This window comes from Peromyscus leucopus, chromosome 16_21, assembly GCF_004664715.2.
Source record: "Peromyscus leucopus breed LL Stock chromosome 16_21, UCI_PerLeu_2.1, whole genome shotgun sequence".
Lineage (NCBI taxonomy): Eukaryota > Metazoa > Chordata > Mammalia > Rodentia > Cricetidae > Peromyscus > Peromyscus leucopus.
Window position 1 is genome coordinate 5,346,425 of NC_051084.1, and position 14,202 is coordinate 5,360,626.

At 52.5% G+C, this 14,202-nt stretch overlaps 1 protein-coding gene across 9 annotated transcripts in view; it reads right to left on the reverse strand.

Moving 5' to 3' along the window:
* Positions 1 to 14,202, reverse strand: part of Trerf1 (transcriptional regulating factor 1) — a 229,999-nt gene that overhangs the window by 25,483 nt on the left and 190,314 nt on the right. For 4 of the 9 annotated variants that reach the window (XM_037199860.1, XM_037199861.1, XM_028887182.2 and 1 more), the window contains exons 6-13: positions 14,120 to 14,166; positions 12,969 to 13,122; positions 11,312 to 11,629; positions 7,461 to 7,854; positions 6,476 to 6,542; positions 5,000 to 5,139; positions 4,774 to 4,877; positions 2,730 to 2,805 (exon numbers count right to left, since the gene is read on the reverse strand). In XM_037199860.1, coding sequence (XP_037055755.1) covers positions 2,730 to 2,805; positions 4,774 to 4,877; positions 5,000 to 5,139; positions 6,476 to 6,542; positions 7,461 to 7,854; positions 11,312 to 11,629; positions 12,969 to 13,122; positions 14,120 to 14,166 — 1,300 coding nt within the window. The remainder of the gene's footprint in view (positions 1 to 2,729; positions 2,806 to 4,773; positions 4,878 to 4,999; positions 5,140 to 6,475; positions 6,543 to 7,460; positions 7,855 to 11,311; positions 11,630 to 12,968; positions 13,123 to 14,119; positions 14,167 to 14,202) is intronic. The other 5 variants (XM_037199864.1, XM_037199862.1, XM_037199863.1 and 2 more) reach the window with 5 other exon arrangements.

The following is a 14,202-nucleotide window of genomic DNA, read 5'->3' on the forward strand; positions in this document are numbered from 1 at the left end:
GGCCATTCCTAGGCAGGTGGGCCTGGACTGTGTAAGAAAGGAAGCCAGACTGAGCACGCCAGTAAGCGGTGTTCCACCATGGTTTGCTTCAGTTCCTACTTCCTGGCTGCTGCCTCGGCTTTCCTCAATGATAGACTGTAAGACGTCCGTCAAACAAACCCCTTCCTCCTCTGTGCTGGTTCTGGTCAGTGTTTCCTCACAGCAACGGAGACCAAACCGGAAGAGAAACTAGAAGTCTAAAGTGAAATTCCAGGAGGCAGGTGGGTCACAGCCTTAGAGCTGGAAGCCAGCAGAGAACGAGAAGGTAAGTGTTCCAATGAGGCTGAAATTGAGCTGACTGTCCATCTGGGAGTAATAGAATGGCCCTGGGCACAGAGACCAAGGCAGGTCAGCACTGTGATGGGACAGAATTCAGTGACATCCAGGAACCAAATTTGGGGGTTTCAGAGTGTAGCCAGAGTATGGCATGGCGGCTGGGACATAAGATGGGATGAACTCAGCTGTCTTCCATGAGCTGTTGGCAACTGTTAAAGGTGTGGACTCGCGTCTGACTTCAGGGACAGTGTTCTCTGCCCCATCCGCTCACAGTTCTAGAATATCATCTGAGGCTTGGGTTACAATCACTTCTAGAAGAAGGCAAGTGACTGGAAGATGTGGGTGTTGGTAACCTCTGTTTCTGCTCTCCAAAGGCTGAATGGTTTCAGAAAGCAAGGTAGTTCCTAAGCTACCTGAGGCGGAAGGAGTCGGGGAGGATTAACCAGCAATCCTCAATCCCAAAAGCTCAATGGATTTCAGCAGATTTTAAAGTTCTTGGGAACATTTTCCTGTTTTGTTTTGCTTGGGACTGGGGTGAGTGTGCTCTAGCTCATGGCTTTCCAGTCCTTTCATGTCATGATGTACATAAAAGTGAAATAGTACTTGTTTACCATCCTGGGGACAACTGGAGAGGAATCATGTCCTCTTAGATGAAGTGGCTCTCAGCTGGCCATGACCAACACTGGGGCTCTGGTTAGACAGTGTGACCTGGGGCTAAGGGCAGCAGCGTCTGCCAGTGTCTGGAAGCTTCTTCTAGCCAGCCCACAACCTCACCCACCCCTATGCGGAGAAGTTTGGGGTAGGATCCAGGAAGTTGGGATGGCCTGCTTGGGTTTAATGGACAGCAGATGATACTGGGAATTAAGAGATGAAACTGTTTTCAGGACAGGCTGGTGGGCTCCCACATCGTTCTACCCACACAAGCAGGAAATGATGATGTTGGCTCCTTTGGCCCCTGGTTACTTGAGGCCATTATTTCAATCATCCATTTTGTGCTTATCTCTTTCTTCCAGCTTTCTTCAGTTCAGCTGGATCTGACCCACAGGGAGGGCTCACTATGGTTATAAACAGCCCCCAGGCCTTTCTACCTGGTGACAACAGGTGGCAAAGTTGACTCACAGTGAAGGACAGGATGGAGGAAGAGACAAATGGTGAGTGATCCAGTACCTGTAAAGAAGCCTTCACTTTGGGGCTGTGTTGGGCTGCCTGGTGAAGAACTGTTAATAAGTGTTATGAGACCCGTACGACGATGCATTCAGCATCTGCCTGGGGAGGTCTGCCCAAGGCACGAAAGAAACTCTCAAGTGATTAAAAATCAAGGGGTAGGGGCTGGAGAGACACCAGTGTATACTGCCCTTGCAAAAGGCAGGAGTTTGGTTCATGGCACTCAAGCAGGTGGCTCAAAGTTGCTTCTAATTCCAGCATTAGGGGTCTGGTGCCCTTTTCTGGCTTCTATGGGCACTGTTCTTATGTGTACACACACACACACACACACACACACACACACACACACACACGAGACACAAATAAAATCTTAAAAACAAAAAAATCCAGGGTCAATGGAAGATTCAGACACTCTGCCATGGAGAACTGAGGAGAGACAGTAGAGAAGAATGGGTAGATTTCCATAGTTAGTGGAACCCATTCATGGCCTCATTTGTAGTCTCCAGGCTCCTCAACCTGTTTCCTTCTCACTCTGTTTAAATCTAGAGGTGTTTTCTACTACACACACACACACACACACACACACACACACACTCTCGCACCTCAGACACTTGCATGCATGAAGTCTTTATCTTGTCCTTGGAGTGGCTTTTTCCTTTCTTTTTTTTTTGGTACTGGGAATAGCACTTAGGACCTTGCATACCCTAGGCAAGCAGTGGGCTACATCTCTAGCCCACGACTCCTTCAGACCCTGAGGTACACTTTTGCCTCTTAGTACAATCGTCTACACCCAGTAAACAGTCATTGAATGACGGAATTGCAATAGCTTGTAGGGTGTTTCAACCTTGAGATACATACACTGGCTTTAGTCTTCATAAGAACTCTAGGAGGATGGAACATAAGCCTCATTCTGAGTGGAAAAACATTCAAGTCTCCAGAGAGCCTAGACCTCGATCAAAACCTGAACCTACCTTTCAAGATTCCAGAGCCACAGGGCTGCTAATAGTTGTCTGCTGTGTTAGTAGCCTTGGTGGCTCTTTCCTCTGGCACACAGGCCCCACTGCCCGGTGGGCAGCCACTGTGCACCATCTCCCAGGTCTTAGAACATTCACAAGGGGCAGATGTTGACAGTGGCAGAGTGTTGGCCTAAAAGACCCAGTGTTATCTATTTTTTAAAAAAGACACCTAGCCAAACATGAGAGCTGCCCACTCTCAGGAAGCAAGAGGGCACAGGGTTCCTGGCAACCTACCAGCATAGTGGTAATTTGCTAAGGGATGACATTTTAACCTGACTGGCTTCCGCAGCAGCAGCATTTCCAGAGTAGCCTGCAGAGTCAGAGAGAAGAGACAGAAGTCAGTCATGTATGTGTGTGTCTTGGGGAAGACCTCCTGTCTACCCAAGTGGAGACCAGGGTTAGCACTGCAGTGGGACTGGGAAGAAAGCCAGGGGCAGATGATGCTAATGGGAATCTCTCTTCTGTTCAGCTCCAACAGGACTCAATATGTTAACACCGTCCCTGCCCCCAACCCCTAGCCCATGCCTGAAGTTAGTTGGTCACAAGACAGAAAACCCAAACAGCCACTGAGACTTGAGTGCTTCCTTGGAGAAGGCCTATACGCCTCAGAGAGATGAGTGAGGTCTCTGAATGGAGGCTGAGTCTCTGGGGGACAGCTTGAGAGGAAGAAGTGGGTGGCTGGTGACTGTTTCATAGACAAATCACAGGTCTCATCACTGAATGGAAACAGCTGCATTAATAACAAGTGCACCACACACTGTCCTTCCAGAGTGTCACCAAGGAAACCCTCAGATCTGCCTTCTTCAGCTAGCTTGTATATATGTCTGTGTTCATGTGTGTGTGAGCATGTGGAGGTCAGATGCCAGCCTGTCATTCATCTCTCAAGTGCTTGTTTTTTGAGATAGCGTCTCTCACTGGCCTGGAGGTCACCAGGCAGAGCAGGCTGGCTGGCCAGTGAAACCCAAGTGCCTGTGTTTGCCTTCCCAGCACTGGGGTTACAAGTACACGCCACCAAATCCAGTTGTGTGTGTGTGTGTGTGTGTGTGTGTTTTAAAGATTTATTTATTTATTTTTATTTTATGTGTATGAGTGTTTTGTCTACATGCATGTCTGTGCATCCTGAGTATACCTGGTATCCATGGAGCCCAGAAAACAGTATTGGATTCTCCGGGAACTGGAGTTACAGACAGCTGTGAACTGCCACATGGGTGATGGGACTCAAACCTGAGTCCTCTGGAAAAGCTCCCATCTTGGTTTATTTATTTATTTATTTTTTAAAGAAAAGGCAACAGCAGAGTTGATAGTGGATGGGTTTGGGCTGAGCAAGGCAGAGAAATCTTGCTGCTCTGAGTCTGCAGATCAGCAGCTTCAGGATCCTTTAGGAGCTGCTTAGAAACCCAGAACCTAGGCCAGGCGGCGGTGGCACACGCCTTTAATCCCAGCACTTAGAGGCAGAGCCAGGCGGATCTCTGTGAGTTCGAGGCCAGCCTGGTCTACAGAGGGAGATCCAGGATAGGCACCAAAACTACACAGGGAAACCCTGTCTGGAAAAACAACAACAACAACAAAAAAGAAACCCAGAACCTTTGATAGAGAGATGTACCAGTGCTTAAGAGACTCATCTGGCCAGTAGTAAAGGATAACTAGACAAATGGTCAGCTCTGACTCTGTGAGATGGCTCCATGGTTCTGGCTTAGGGACATCTAAGTGTCCCTAATGAAGGTCCCCACCATTAAGAACTATATATATATTTTTTCAATTTTAAAACTTATTTAAGAAATAAAATACATTTTTTTTAAATGTACAAGTGCTGTCTGCATGTATGCCTGCATGCCAGAAGAGGGCACCAGATCCCATTAGAGATGGCTGTGGACTGCCATGTGGTTGCTGGGAACTGAATTCAGGACCTCTGGAAGAGCAGCCAGTGCCTTTAACTGCTGAGCCATCTCTCTAGGCCCCATTCAGAACCGTGTTAAAGGTGGAAAAAAGGAAACAATGGGTTAGAGAAAAGGGGTCTGGAAGCATGCACATCTGGCTGATCTCCACAGCTGGGAGGGCCTTCAGGCCAGTTCTTGTTTTAGTCACTCTTTCCTCCTAGCTCCATCACTGACACGTGAAGTGAACCTCCAGTTTCCTAGAACAGATGTGCTCCGATTATAATCTAGAAACAGGTATGTCGGCAGGAGTCTAACTGGAACTGTTCTCTCTGTAGGCTTTCAGCTTTGGTCCTGCTCACTGAGATAAAGCACCCACCAAGTGTCCTTTGTAGCCTCCTTACCATCACATCACCTTTGGCCTCAAAGAGAGAGTGCAAAGCAAATTCAGAATTGGTCCCTCCACCCGGCAGCGCACTGGAACAACACAAATTCAGAAGATTCTCCACTGGTGAGAAGAAGAAGTCACTGTATCAGACAGGTTCAGTGCCCTGAAAGCCCACACCCATTCTGGAGCCAGATGTCCCCACTAGAGAAGGCAGCCTCACCCACCCGGCTCCTCCTAGGTACCTTGTTGCTGGAGGGCCTGGTTTTCCAGCTCAGGCCACGGCTTCCACACCAGTGTGGCCTTGTGTGTGTCCTGAGCCAGGGCGGAGACATCTTGCAGTTCTGGGATCTCTGCTTGGAATCTCAAGCCAATGTTGATGCGTCTTTAATGATAAGAAAAACAGTGTGGTCTTCAATGTGATGGCCTAGGTCAGTGGCAGCTGCCAGGAACTGAAGACACAGGAAAGCAGTTCCTTCTTGCAAGTCCAGGCCTGGCCTTTTCATTGCTAAGAATAGCTTTAATACCGGGGGCTGGGGGAGCCCTTTGCCTGGGGATTCTCAGCTCCCTGAAACTGGAGTGAAAGACAGCTAATTCCAAGAGAGGAGTTGCCTAGAACATGGCTGATGATACCATGGAACTGGAAGTGGGGTCCGTGTGCGCAACAATGTAAAGAATCTAAGTATTTACCCCTTCCAGACCATTGTCACATGTATTTTGCCATCTAAGCTCACAAAGGCCTGTGATATGAACAAGGCAGTAATCAGGATTCCCATTCAAGAAACCAACAAAGGCCTCGGAAAACTGACTCAATACAGATCAACACTAGAATGGTGTCAGCCCAAGCTTTCTAATTCTGGACTCTATGAAGCTCTGTACCACGTGGCCTCTTTTCCAAGTTCATTCATGAAATGAACCACTATGCCCTTCCATAGTAAAGAAGTGCCTCTTTATCTACAGCTTTCTGTGGTTTTTAGTTACTCATGATCAACTAATGTCTGAAAATATTAGGTGGAAAAATCCAGAAATAAATAATTCCACATTACTTTTGTGCCATTTCAAGTAATGTGATGAAGTCTCAAGCCAATCTACTTTTATCTGTCTCAGATCAGAGAAAAGATGTCTCATCCTTTTGTCTACAGTATCCGTACTCTCTAAAATATCTGCCTGTTAGTCATTTGGAGCAGTCTTGATGTTTCAGATAGACTACTGAGGTACTGTAGTGGTTATACACAGGTATGGTACTATCAGAGGTTCTGGGTATCCAAAGCTGGAGTCTCCGGACATATAAGCCACCAATGTGTGTGGGGGTGCTGTACCCCACTGATCATGAATGATTCAAATATTCCACAAGCCCATTCGTAAGATTGGCCAAGAGTCTCAAGAGGGGACATAGGAAGAAGAACATTCAGGAAGACCTTTAAGAGAGAGGCCTCACTGTCACTGGGGTGTGAAAGTGTCCCGTCTAGAGGCTGGCCTGTGGAGGTGGGGATGCTCGATTCTTCGAATCCAGGGTTTCACATTTAGTCCTAAGAAGACTCTGAAATACTAGCAGCCATAAGGAAATAGCAGTACTCAAGAAAAGCCCCGGTCCTACCATTTCCACAACTCCCCCCTCTCAGTGGCCACTGACTAGAGAAGCACTGACTGCCCTTCTAGAAGCTTCCAGATCTTTCCTCATCTGAGGCTTGTGCTCGAAAGAATCATTGGCTTTTCCTTACGGTTCAACATCCACAGTCTGCTCTCCAGGTCCTGGGGTGACTGTCACATTGCTGCCATCGATACTGCCTGAAACACAGAAACTAGAGTTTACTGGCTAACATGGAAAACTTCCTAAGACACTAAAACAAATGAGCAATTAGCTGAGCAGTAATTAGCCAATCAGCAATAACAAGGCTCTTCTACCCAACCCACATCAGTTTCTAGAGAGCTGGACAAATACGTGAGGTGTTCTTTTTCTTTCTCTCCTCCTCCTCCTCCACTCCCCAGACAAGGGTCTTGATGTGTAGCCCAATTTGGTTTTGAACTTACTCTCCCACAGCTTTAAGCCACAGCCTCCCCAGTGCTTGGGTCTGCAGGAGTAAGATACCCATTCTCACACAGTGTGAGGAAAAGTTGCCCGGCTAAGCTACACGGTTTCTAGGCAACCAGAAAGAAGCCTAGCTACAAAGACCTTGGTCCTCCCTTCTGTCCCTTCAACAGCTCTGAGGAGATGGGGATTTCCTGTGTTGCCCAGGATGGCCTTGATTTCCCTATCTTTCTGCCTCAGCTCCTTAGTAACTGGAGTTACACTCATGCCGCCTAGGGAGTTCATGATTGGTTCTCCCCCGCTTCTTTTGAATAAAGCACACTAAAGATTAAGATTTACTCTTGCCTATAACATCCAACCCCGCATGTACATCTGTTAAATATTTATCTTAAGCATCTTGTATGACCATCCAAGGCAGCCTTAGTGTGCACATTTCCCGTTTCCTTATCCCAAAGACACTTCCACTTGCTTTTCTCCTCAGATTGGGTCCCCTGAGCTACTAAATGAGATGCTGAGGATGTAAGAACCTTGCAAAGTATCTGGAACACATTAACTGATACTTCACGGAAATCCGAGGGGTGAGCTAGCCTGTTGAAGACGGTGAGACCTCCCCCCTATCCCCGTCAGGGTGGTATCCAGAATCGACAGGGGTGACACCGGGGGGTTAAAGGACTCACTGGAGCGGCACAGCAGCACGCGTGGCGTGGGCGTGAGGGGCGTGAGGGGCAGCTGGGGGTGCACTCCTGGGCCGTGGCCCGAGATGAGGACATTGCTGAAGAGCCCCGAGCCCTGGCGCACCGGGCTCAGCATGGGTGGCGGCGTGTAGGGGGGCAGCTCGTGGGCGGGGTCCAGGAGCAGGTGGTCCCCGAGGACGCGCGGGGAGCGCAGCTGGCTCTGGTACAGGGTGGCCCCCGAGTACGAGGTGGGGTTGGGGACGTAGGAGGAGGGCGGCGGCGGGATGAAGAGCGGCTCGGGCCGGTGCCGGAACTTCTTCTTCTCCGGGAGGGTCTTGAGGGGCTCGTCGGCTTTGGCGGCGGCGGCGATGGGCGGGAGATGCTTCCGGGGGATGTCCTGGAGCGGGAGAAGGGGAGCTGGGGTTCACACTCGGCCATCGCGGCCAGCGGCCGGGGTCTGGAACGTTCCGGCGGGTCGGGGCAGGGCTGCCCTCGGCTCGCCCCCGCCCGCCGCCCCGCAGGTCTGCAGAGGGTGGCCGGGCCGCCCTGCACGTCCGTCCGTCCGTCCGTCCGTCCGTGGGTGCCAGGGCTGCGCGGCGGGCGCAGGCTGGCCATGCCCGGCCCGGCCGTGCCCACGGCCGCCCCCCGGACCCCCGGACCCCCGGGCCCCCGGACCCCCGGCTCCCGCCCGGGGACCCCGCCACACCGCCGCATCTATGCCGGCAGGTCCGCACGTGCACGTGCCGTCATGGAGAAGCAGGGCATGCCAGAGCCCGACGCCGCCGACGGGCGCGGGTGGGTGCGAGCCCGGCCCCGGGGGTCCCCGCGGGGAGGCTCTGGGCGGCTGAGGTGCCCGCCCCGCGGCGGCAGCAGCAGCAGCAGCCCCGGTGCCCCCGGGGCGAGTGCAGACAGCAGCAAGGGGTGATGGGAAAAGCGCTCCCCCCCCCGTCACATGACCTGCCCGGCGACCCTCACTCAGCTTGGGGCGCCTCTCCCCGCCCGGTCGCAGGAGCCTCTCCCTCAGCTGCCTCAGCCTCCCTCAGCCTCCCTCAGCTGCCTCAGCCTCCCTCAGCTCCCTCAGCTCCCTCAGCCTCCCTCAGCCTCCCTCAGCTCCCTCAGCCTCCCTCAGCCTCCCTCAGCTCCCTCAGCCTCCCTCAGCCTCCCTCAGCTGCCTCAGCCTCCCTCAGCCTCCCTCAGCCTCCCTCAGCTGCCTCAGCCTCCCTCAGCCTCCCTCAGCTCCCTCAGCCTCCCTCAGCCTCCCTCAGCTCCCTCAGCCTCCCTCAGCCTCCCTCAGCTCCCTCAGCCTCCCTCAGCCTCCCTCAGCTGCCTCAGCCTCCCTCAGCCTCCCTCAGCCTCCCTCAGCTGCCTCAGCCTCCCTCAGCTCCCTCAGCTCCCTCAGCCTCCCTCAGCCTCCCTCAGCCTCCCTCAGCCTCCGCGCCACCTCAGCCTCCCTCAGCTCCCTCAGCCTCCCTCAGCCTCCGCGCCACCTCAGCCTCCAGGGCCCGGGCTCCGGGAAGGGCAGGGTTGAGGGCGCAGGGGTCTCCTCAGGCCAGTGTCCTGCAGCCTCCCTCCTCCCCTCAAGCAGGGGCGCTCCACAGCCTGAGGCCCCCGGGAGACCCTGAGGGGCCGAGGGAGGCTGCTGAGGAGGGAGGGAGGCTGCTGAGGAGGGAGGGAGGCTGCTGAGGAGGGAGGGAGGCTGCTGAGGAGAGAGGAGGCTGCTGAGGAGGGAGGGAGGCTGCTGAGGAGGGAGGGAGGCTGCTGAGGAGGGAGGGAGGCTGCTGAGGAGGGAGGGAGGCTGCTGAGGAGGGAGGGAGGCTGCTGAGGAGAAGACGGCTGGGAAGGCGCGGCTTTGCCATCCCCACCCTTAACCGAGGAGCGAATCTGGAAACTTCAGCCCTGTCCAGCACCACTGAGGGGATCCGCTGAGGAGATCCTCTAAGCAATGTGGAGCTCTCGGGACCTCAGCTCTGCCCTGGAGCCCCCTTTAGGCTCAGGCGAGCCTCTCTGAGCCACCTGGGCCAGAGGCGCCGCTCAGAATGTCACACTCGGTCACAGCTGAAGGATTTTAACCACGGACTCTGGGGGGCAGAGCCAAGCACTGTATTTTATGAAGCTCCTGCCCCCAGGGGAGGGAGAAGGCCCACGCTCCGAGGAAACTGAGACTCTGGGAGGGACGTTCTTATGTTGGCATTGCCTCGGAGCTGTGGGTAGAATTCCGAGCCCTTTCCCGGATTTTAAAATGGTTTTTACATCAAGGACTTGGCTTTCACTCCTTATTCGTCCCACATGGTGCTTCTACTTCAGCCTGCCTGTCAACTGACTAGACCAAGTTCACCCCTTCCAACTCTGCCAACTAAAACCCCTCACGATCTCCTAAGCAGAAACGCCACTACGCTGTCTTGCTTGTTGGACCCACCCACCTGGTGTACGGGTGCGCCTTGACTTATGATGGAGCTACAATCCGAATAATTCACAGTAAAGGAAAAATATTACTAAGTCAAAAATGAATTTAGGGCACCTCACCCATAGAGCATCCTAGCTCCAGAGCCCAGTGCACAAGTCTCTCGCTGTTCTTTCCCTCATGATCACTTAACTGACTGGGAGTTGTGGCGTCAGGAGGGAAGACTGTATTGTATTGTATAGTTGTCTGTCACTAGCCTGGAGAAGACCAAGACCCAAAAGCCCAAAGGACAGTGAGGAGAACTTTTAATTGTATGTAAAGCTGAAAACGTCTGAGGAACCATTTTAGCAGAAGACATCTGTATTTCCAGCTTGCCACCTCCAGGGCAGGTTTCTCCTTGGCCCTCAAGTGCTCACTGTCTTGAATGAGATGGGTGGCTGTGACCCCTGTGATGAGGACTTCCAGGACAGACATAGTGCCTTTCACGCCAAATATCACGACTTCCCCAGGCAAGGTGTGTGTGTGTGTGTGTGTGTGTGTGTGTGTGTGTGTGTGTGTGTGTATGCTATTTCCTCTTTGCTGGCTGCTAGGTCCCTCTGGCCAGAATATGGAGGCCGTCCCTCAGTCTCTCTTCTTCTGCGTCTCAGTGTCACACAGAGAACTCAAACTAGTTCTTTCTGGGTGTTTCAAGCCTACCCCTATGTCTTCTACATTCCCACTCACTCCCTAAGGACACGTGAGACCCAACCCACTCCACCGTGGCCTGGGACAGGTGTGGTAGGGCCAGCCACGGAGGTCATAAATTCCCCAGGGTAGAGAGCAGAGAGGGGCGGAGAGAAGGGAGGGCGTGACGAAGGCAGAGGATTTAACAGTGAGGGAGAAACACAAATCACTTTGCTTTCCTGAGATTCACAGCGCATGGCTCTCACTGGGCTTATCACGGGACTGGAATGGATTTGAGTCCCCAGGGTAGTTAAGCAGGTCTGAGTCTGACTCTTGACCAGGCAGACCATCTGAGCGGACGGACGGACGGACGGACGGTGCGGCTACTTCCCAGAGGACCTGCCATTCCAAGGGTTACCTCTCCGGCAGCTGGAGCTGGGGAGCCCGGGAGGTCTTGGGCAAGGGCCAGGGGCAACAGCAGCTCATTATCCGGGGCAGAGATACTTCCCATGTCGGAGCAACTGGTAAGGTTATTATTGATTCCTGCCAACTGGACTACGGCTCACGTTTAAACACGAGAACGCCTCGGCTCTCAGAATCGGACCCACACCATCAGCCGGGGGTAACAAGTGTGGAATGGCTTGGTCCATGGCAGGTGTGGCCTGAAAGCCCGAGCCGAGAGGGAGACATTAGGTCTGAGCTTGGGCCAGCGACCGGGGAGCCGTCCTCATCTCCAGGAAAGCAAAGAGGGGTCCCCAGCCCAGGCAGGTGTGGCAGCGCAGCAACTCACAGCAGGCGCACAGGGGGCAGCCCCTGGGGGAGAGCGGGGGGGAGAGAGGTTCATCCTCACGAGCACAGGCATCTCGTCGTCCGACACGGAGCTGGCTGGCTTGTCTCTGGCCGAGGGGGTGGCAGCGACGCTGTTGGTGAAGCCCTGAGAGCTGGGCTTGGGTGGGAGAAGCTTGACAGGGACAGACACGGGCATGACCATAGGCGTGAGGCGGTCGGCCTCAGGAGGGAGCGGTGGCGGCGGAGGCGGAGGCGGCAGTGGCGGCTGGGGCTGAGGCTGAGGCTGAGGCGGCGGTGGTGGGGCCTTCTCTCCTTCTTCCTACATAGACAATAAAGGCTTTGATCCTGGGCTGAAAGCAGCTCTCCAAGGGGGACAGTTTCCAGGATATCAGGGGGGGGGGACAGAGAACCACAGCTGGGTGGTTTCCTTCCTGTGACTCTGGGTCCCTGAGCTACATTTAAGGTATCATTTCTATATGAAAATATTACAAAAAAAAAAAAAAAGCTGGTGGCTTCCATGGCCTTTTGAAATAAAGAACAGGGATGCTGTTCAGTTAAAACTGAACATGTGATCGTATGTGGGGGTTTTCCATGCCCCGGGCCTCAGTTTATTCAGGTATCTAATGGAAACAGTCATTGCAGCCGAAATGTTATTCAGTTGGGAAACCACATTGAAAATGCAAAACATGCTACGCTTTGATTTGTTTCTTGAAGACAAGGTCTCCACAGGTGGCACAAACCGGCCTCAAACTCAGGCTCCTCCTGCCCAGCCTCCCAAGTGCTGGGACTGCAAGTGTGTAAATGCCACACGAGGCTTAAAACACATTTCCCTGTTCTGCTTTTGAGACACGGTCTGGCTATGCAGTCTCGGCTAGCCTGGAACTTCTATATAAACCAGGCTGGCCGCGACCTCCAGTGATCCCCCTGTCTCGGCTAGCCTGGAACTTGCTATATAAACCAGGCTGGCCGCGACCTGCAGTGATCCCCCTGTCTCTGTCTCCTGAGCACTGGGATTACACAGGCATGAGCCGTGACCCACCTGGCAACAATACTGTTTTTTAAAAAGGGAAGACAAATTCTTTTACCTGGCACAGGCGGGAAATAGAGATGGGAGACTGAATCTCATAAAATCAGTATTTTAAGAATTTTCAGAAAATTCTATGAATTCTAACCTAACCCGGAGACGATTTCCTACCTGACTACCTACCTGGATACTGAGGGCATGACAGGATCACTGGACCCTCCCTGTAGCTGGCCAAGAGCTTGAGAGTTACATGCTTTTTCTTAGCCACTGACCACGGATCTCAAAGACCATCTGATTATGGTCTTGAGTGCTTTAAACAATCTAGGTTACATTTACACACTCATATACTCCGCATTTACAGATTTATAGCCTTTTCATTTTCATAGTTCCTTCCACACCCTTCTCTAGGAAAAAGAGATGGTGTTCCCTCGAGAGATTTCCAGTGCCCTTCTTTGGACAGACCCTCGTCTATGAAGCCGGGGAGGTGGGGACTGTATGGTCTGGCTGGCTCCCAGGGAGGACCGCGCCTCCCCTGGCGCCCACACAAAGCACACATCCCTCTGTCTCACGCTGATAGCGGCAAAGCAAAGCAAGCAGCATGTGACCTGCAAAGGACGGGCAGGCTCTTGCTGACCTGTTTGAGGCTGGGGGAGGCCCTCATTCCCCCGTGGGACCGCATGTGGCCATTCAGGGCAGGCAGGCTTTTGAACTCCTTCAGGCAGATGGAGCAAGTCAGCTTGTTCTTGGCGTCAAACTGTTCCCCAAATGCTCCTTTGGTTGGACCACTGCTGAAGGGTAGGGCCACATGGGAAGAACACACACATTGAGGAGGGAAACACAAACTTATCACAAGGCCTCACACCTACAATGCACCCATTTTATTTATCTAATCTTCCATTGTCCGCGGCCTTAATATATCCTCTAAAGAACCAAGGCCAATGTACAGATGGAAAAACTGAGGCTCAGGCAGAGCAAGGGTGTTCTTTCTTTAAAAAAGTAAAATTTTAAATTAGATTTATTTTGTGTGCGTGCATGCGTGCGCACAGAGGACAACTTGGAGTCAGTTCTCTCCTTTCACCATATAGGTCCCAGGGTTCAAATTCAGGTCATCAGGCTTAGCAATCAGCACCTCTACCTGCAGGGCCATCTCACTGGCCTGGGAGGGGCTTTCTCTCCTCTAAAAAATCATATATATGGTGCGTATGTATGAGTGTTTCAATTGCTTGTATGTATGTGCATTGTGTGTGGGTCTGGTCCCCTAGAGCTGGGATTATAGACTCTTGTGAGCTGCTGGGACCCCAACCCTGGTCTGCTGCAAGACCAGCCAGTGCTCTTTATTGCTAATCCATCTCCCCAGCAGAAACCTGTACTATTCGCTGCCACACGCCCAAAGCCCAGCGCTAATCCTGGTACACAGAAGGCACTTGCTAAGTGCTCAGTGATTGAATAGCTGAAGAACAGAGCACAGGCTTGGGAGCCAAAGCTACTACTGCTCCTTGCTCCAGGTGTACCTTCAGCTCTGAGCCCAGCTTTCCAGAACAAGAAGAGTGGTAGCTGACGAGAATCCAGGGCTGGCAGCTGACGGCGCCCGGCAGCAATGTCTGCCTCACTGCGGGTTTTACTTTACATGACACATGGCTTAAGCACACAGTTAAGTGTTCAAACACAGCTGCTATCGCTGTTCCTATACTTTCTTTGAAACACTGGCCTTGAATTTAGAAATGAGTCATTTATACAACCCAGAAAACTCACAGCCTCCCAAATATCCCAAACCTTTGAGCGTACCTTGATTCCGGGGACCCTGGCTGGGTTCTCCCATCAGGTAGGTGCATCTAATTTTGAGCCAAACAGGACACCGAAAGAAAACA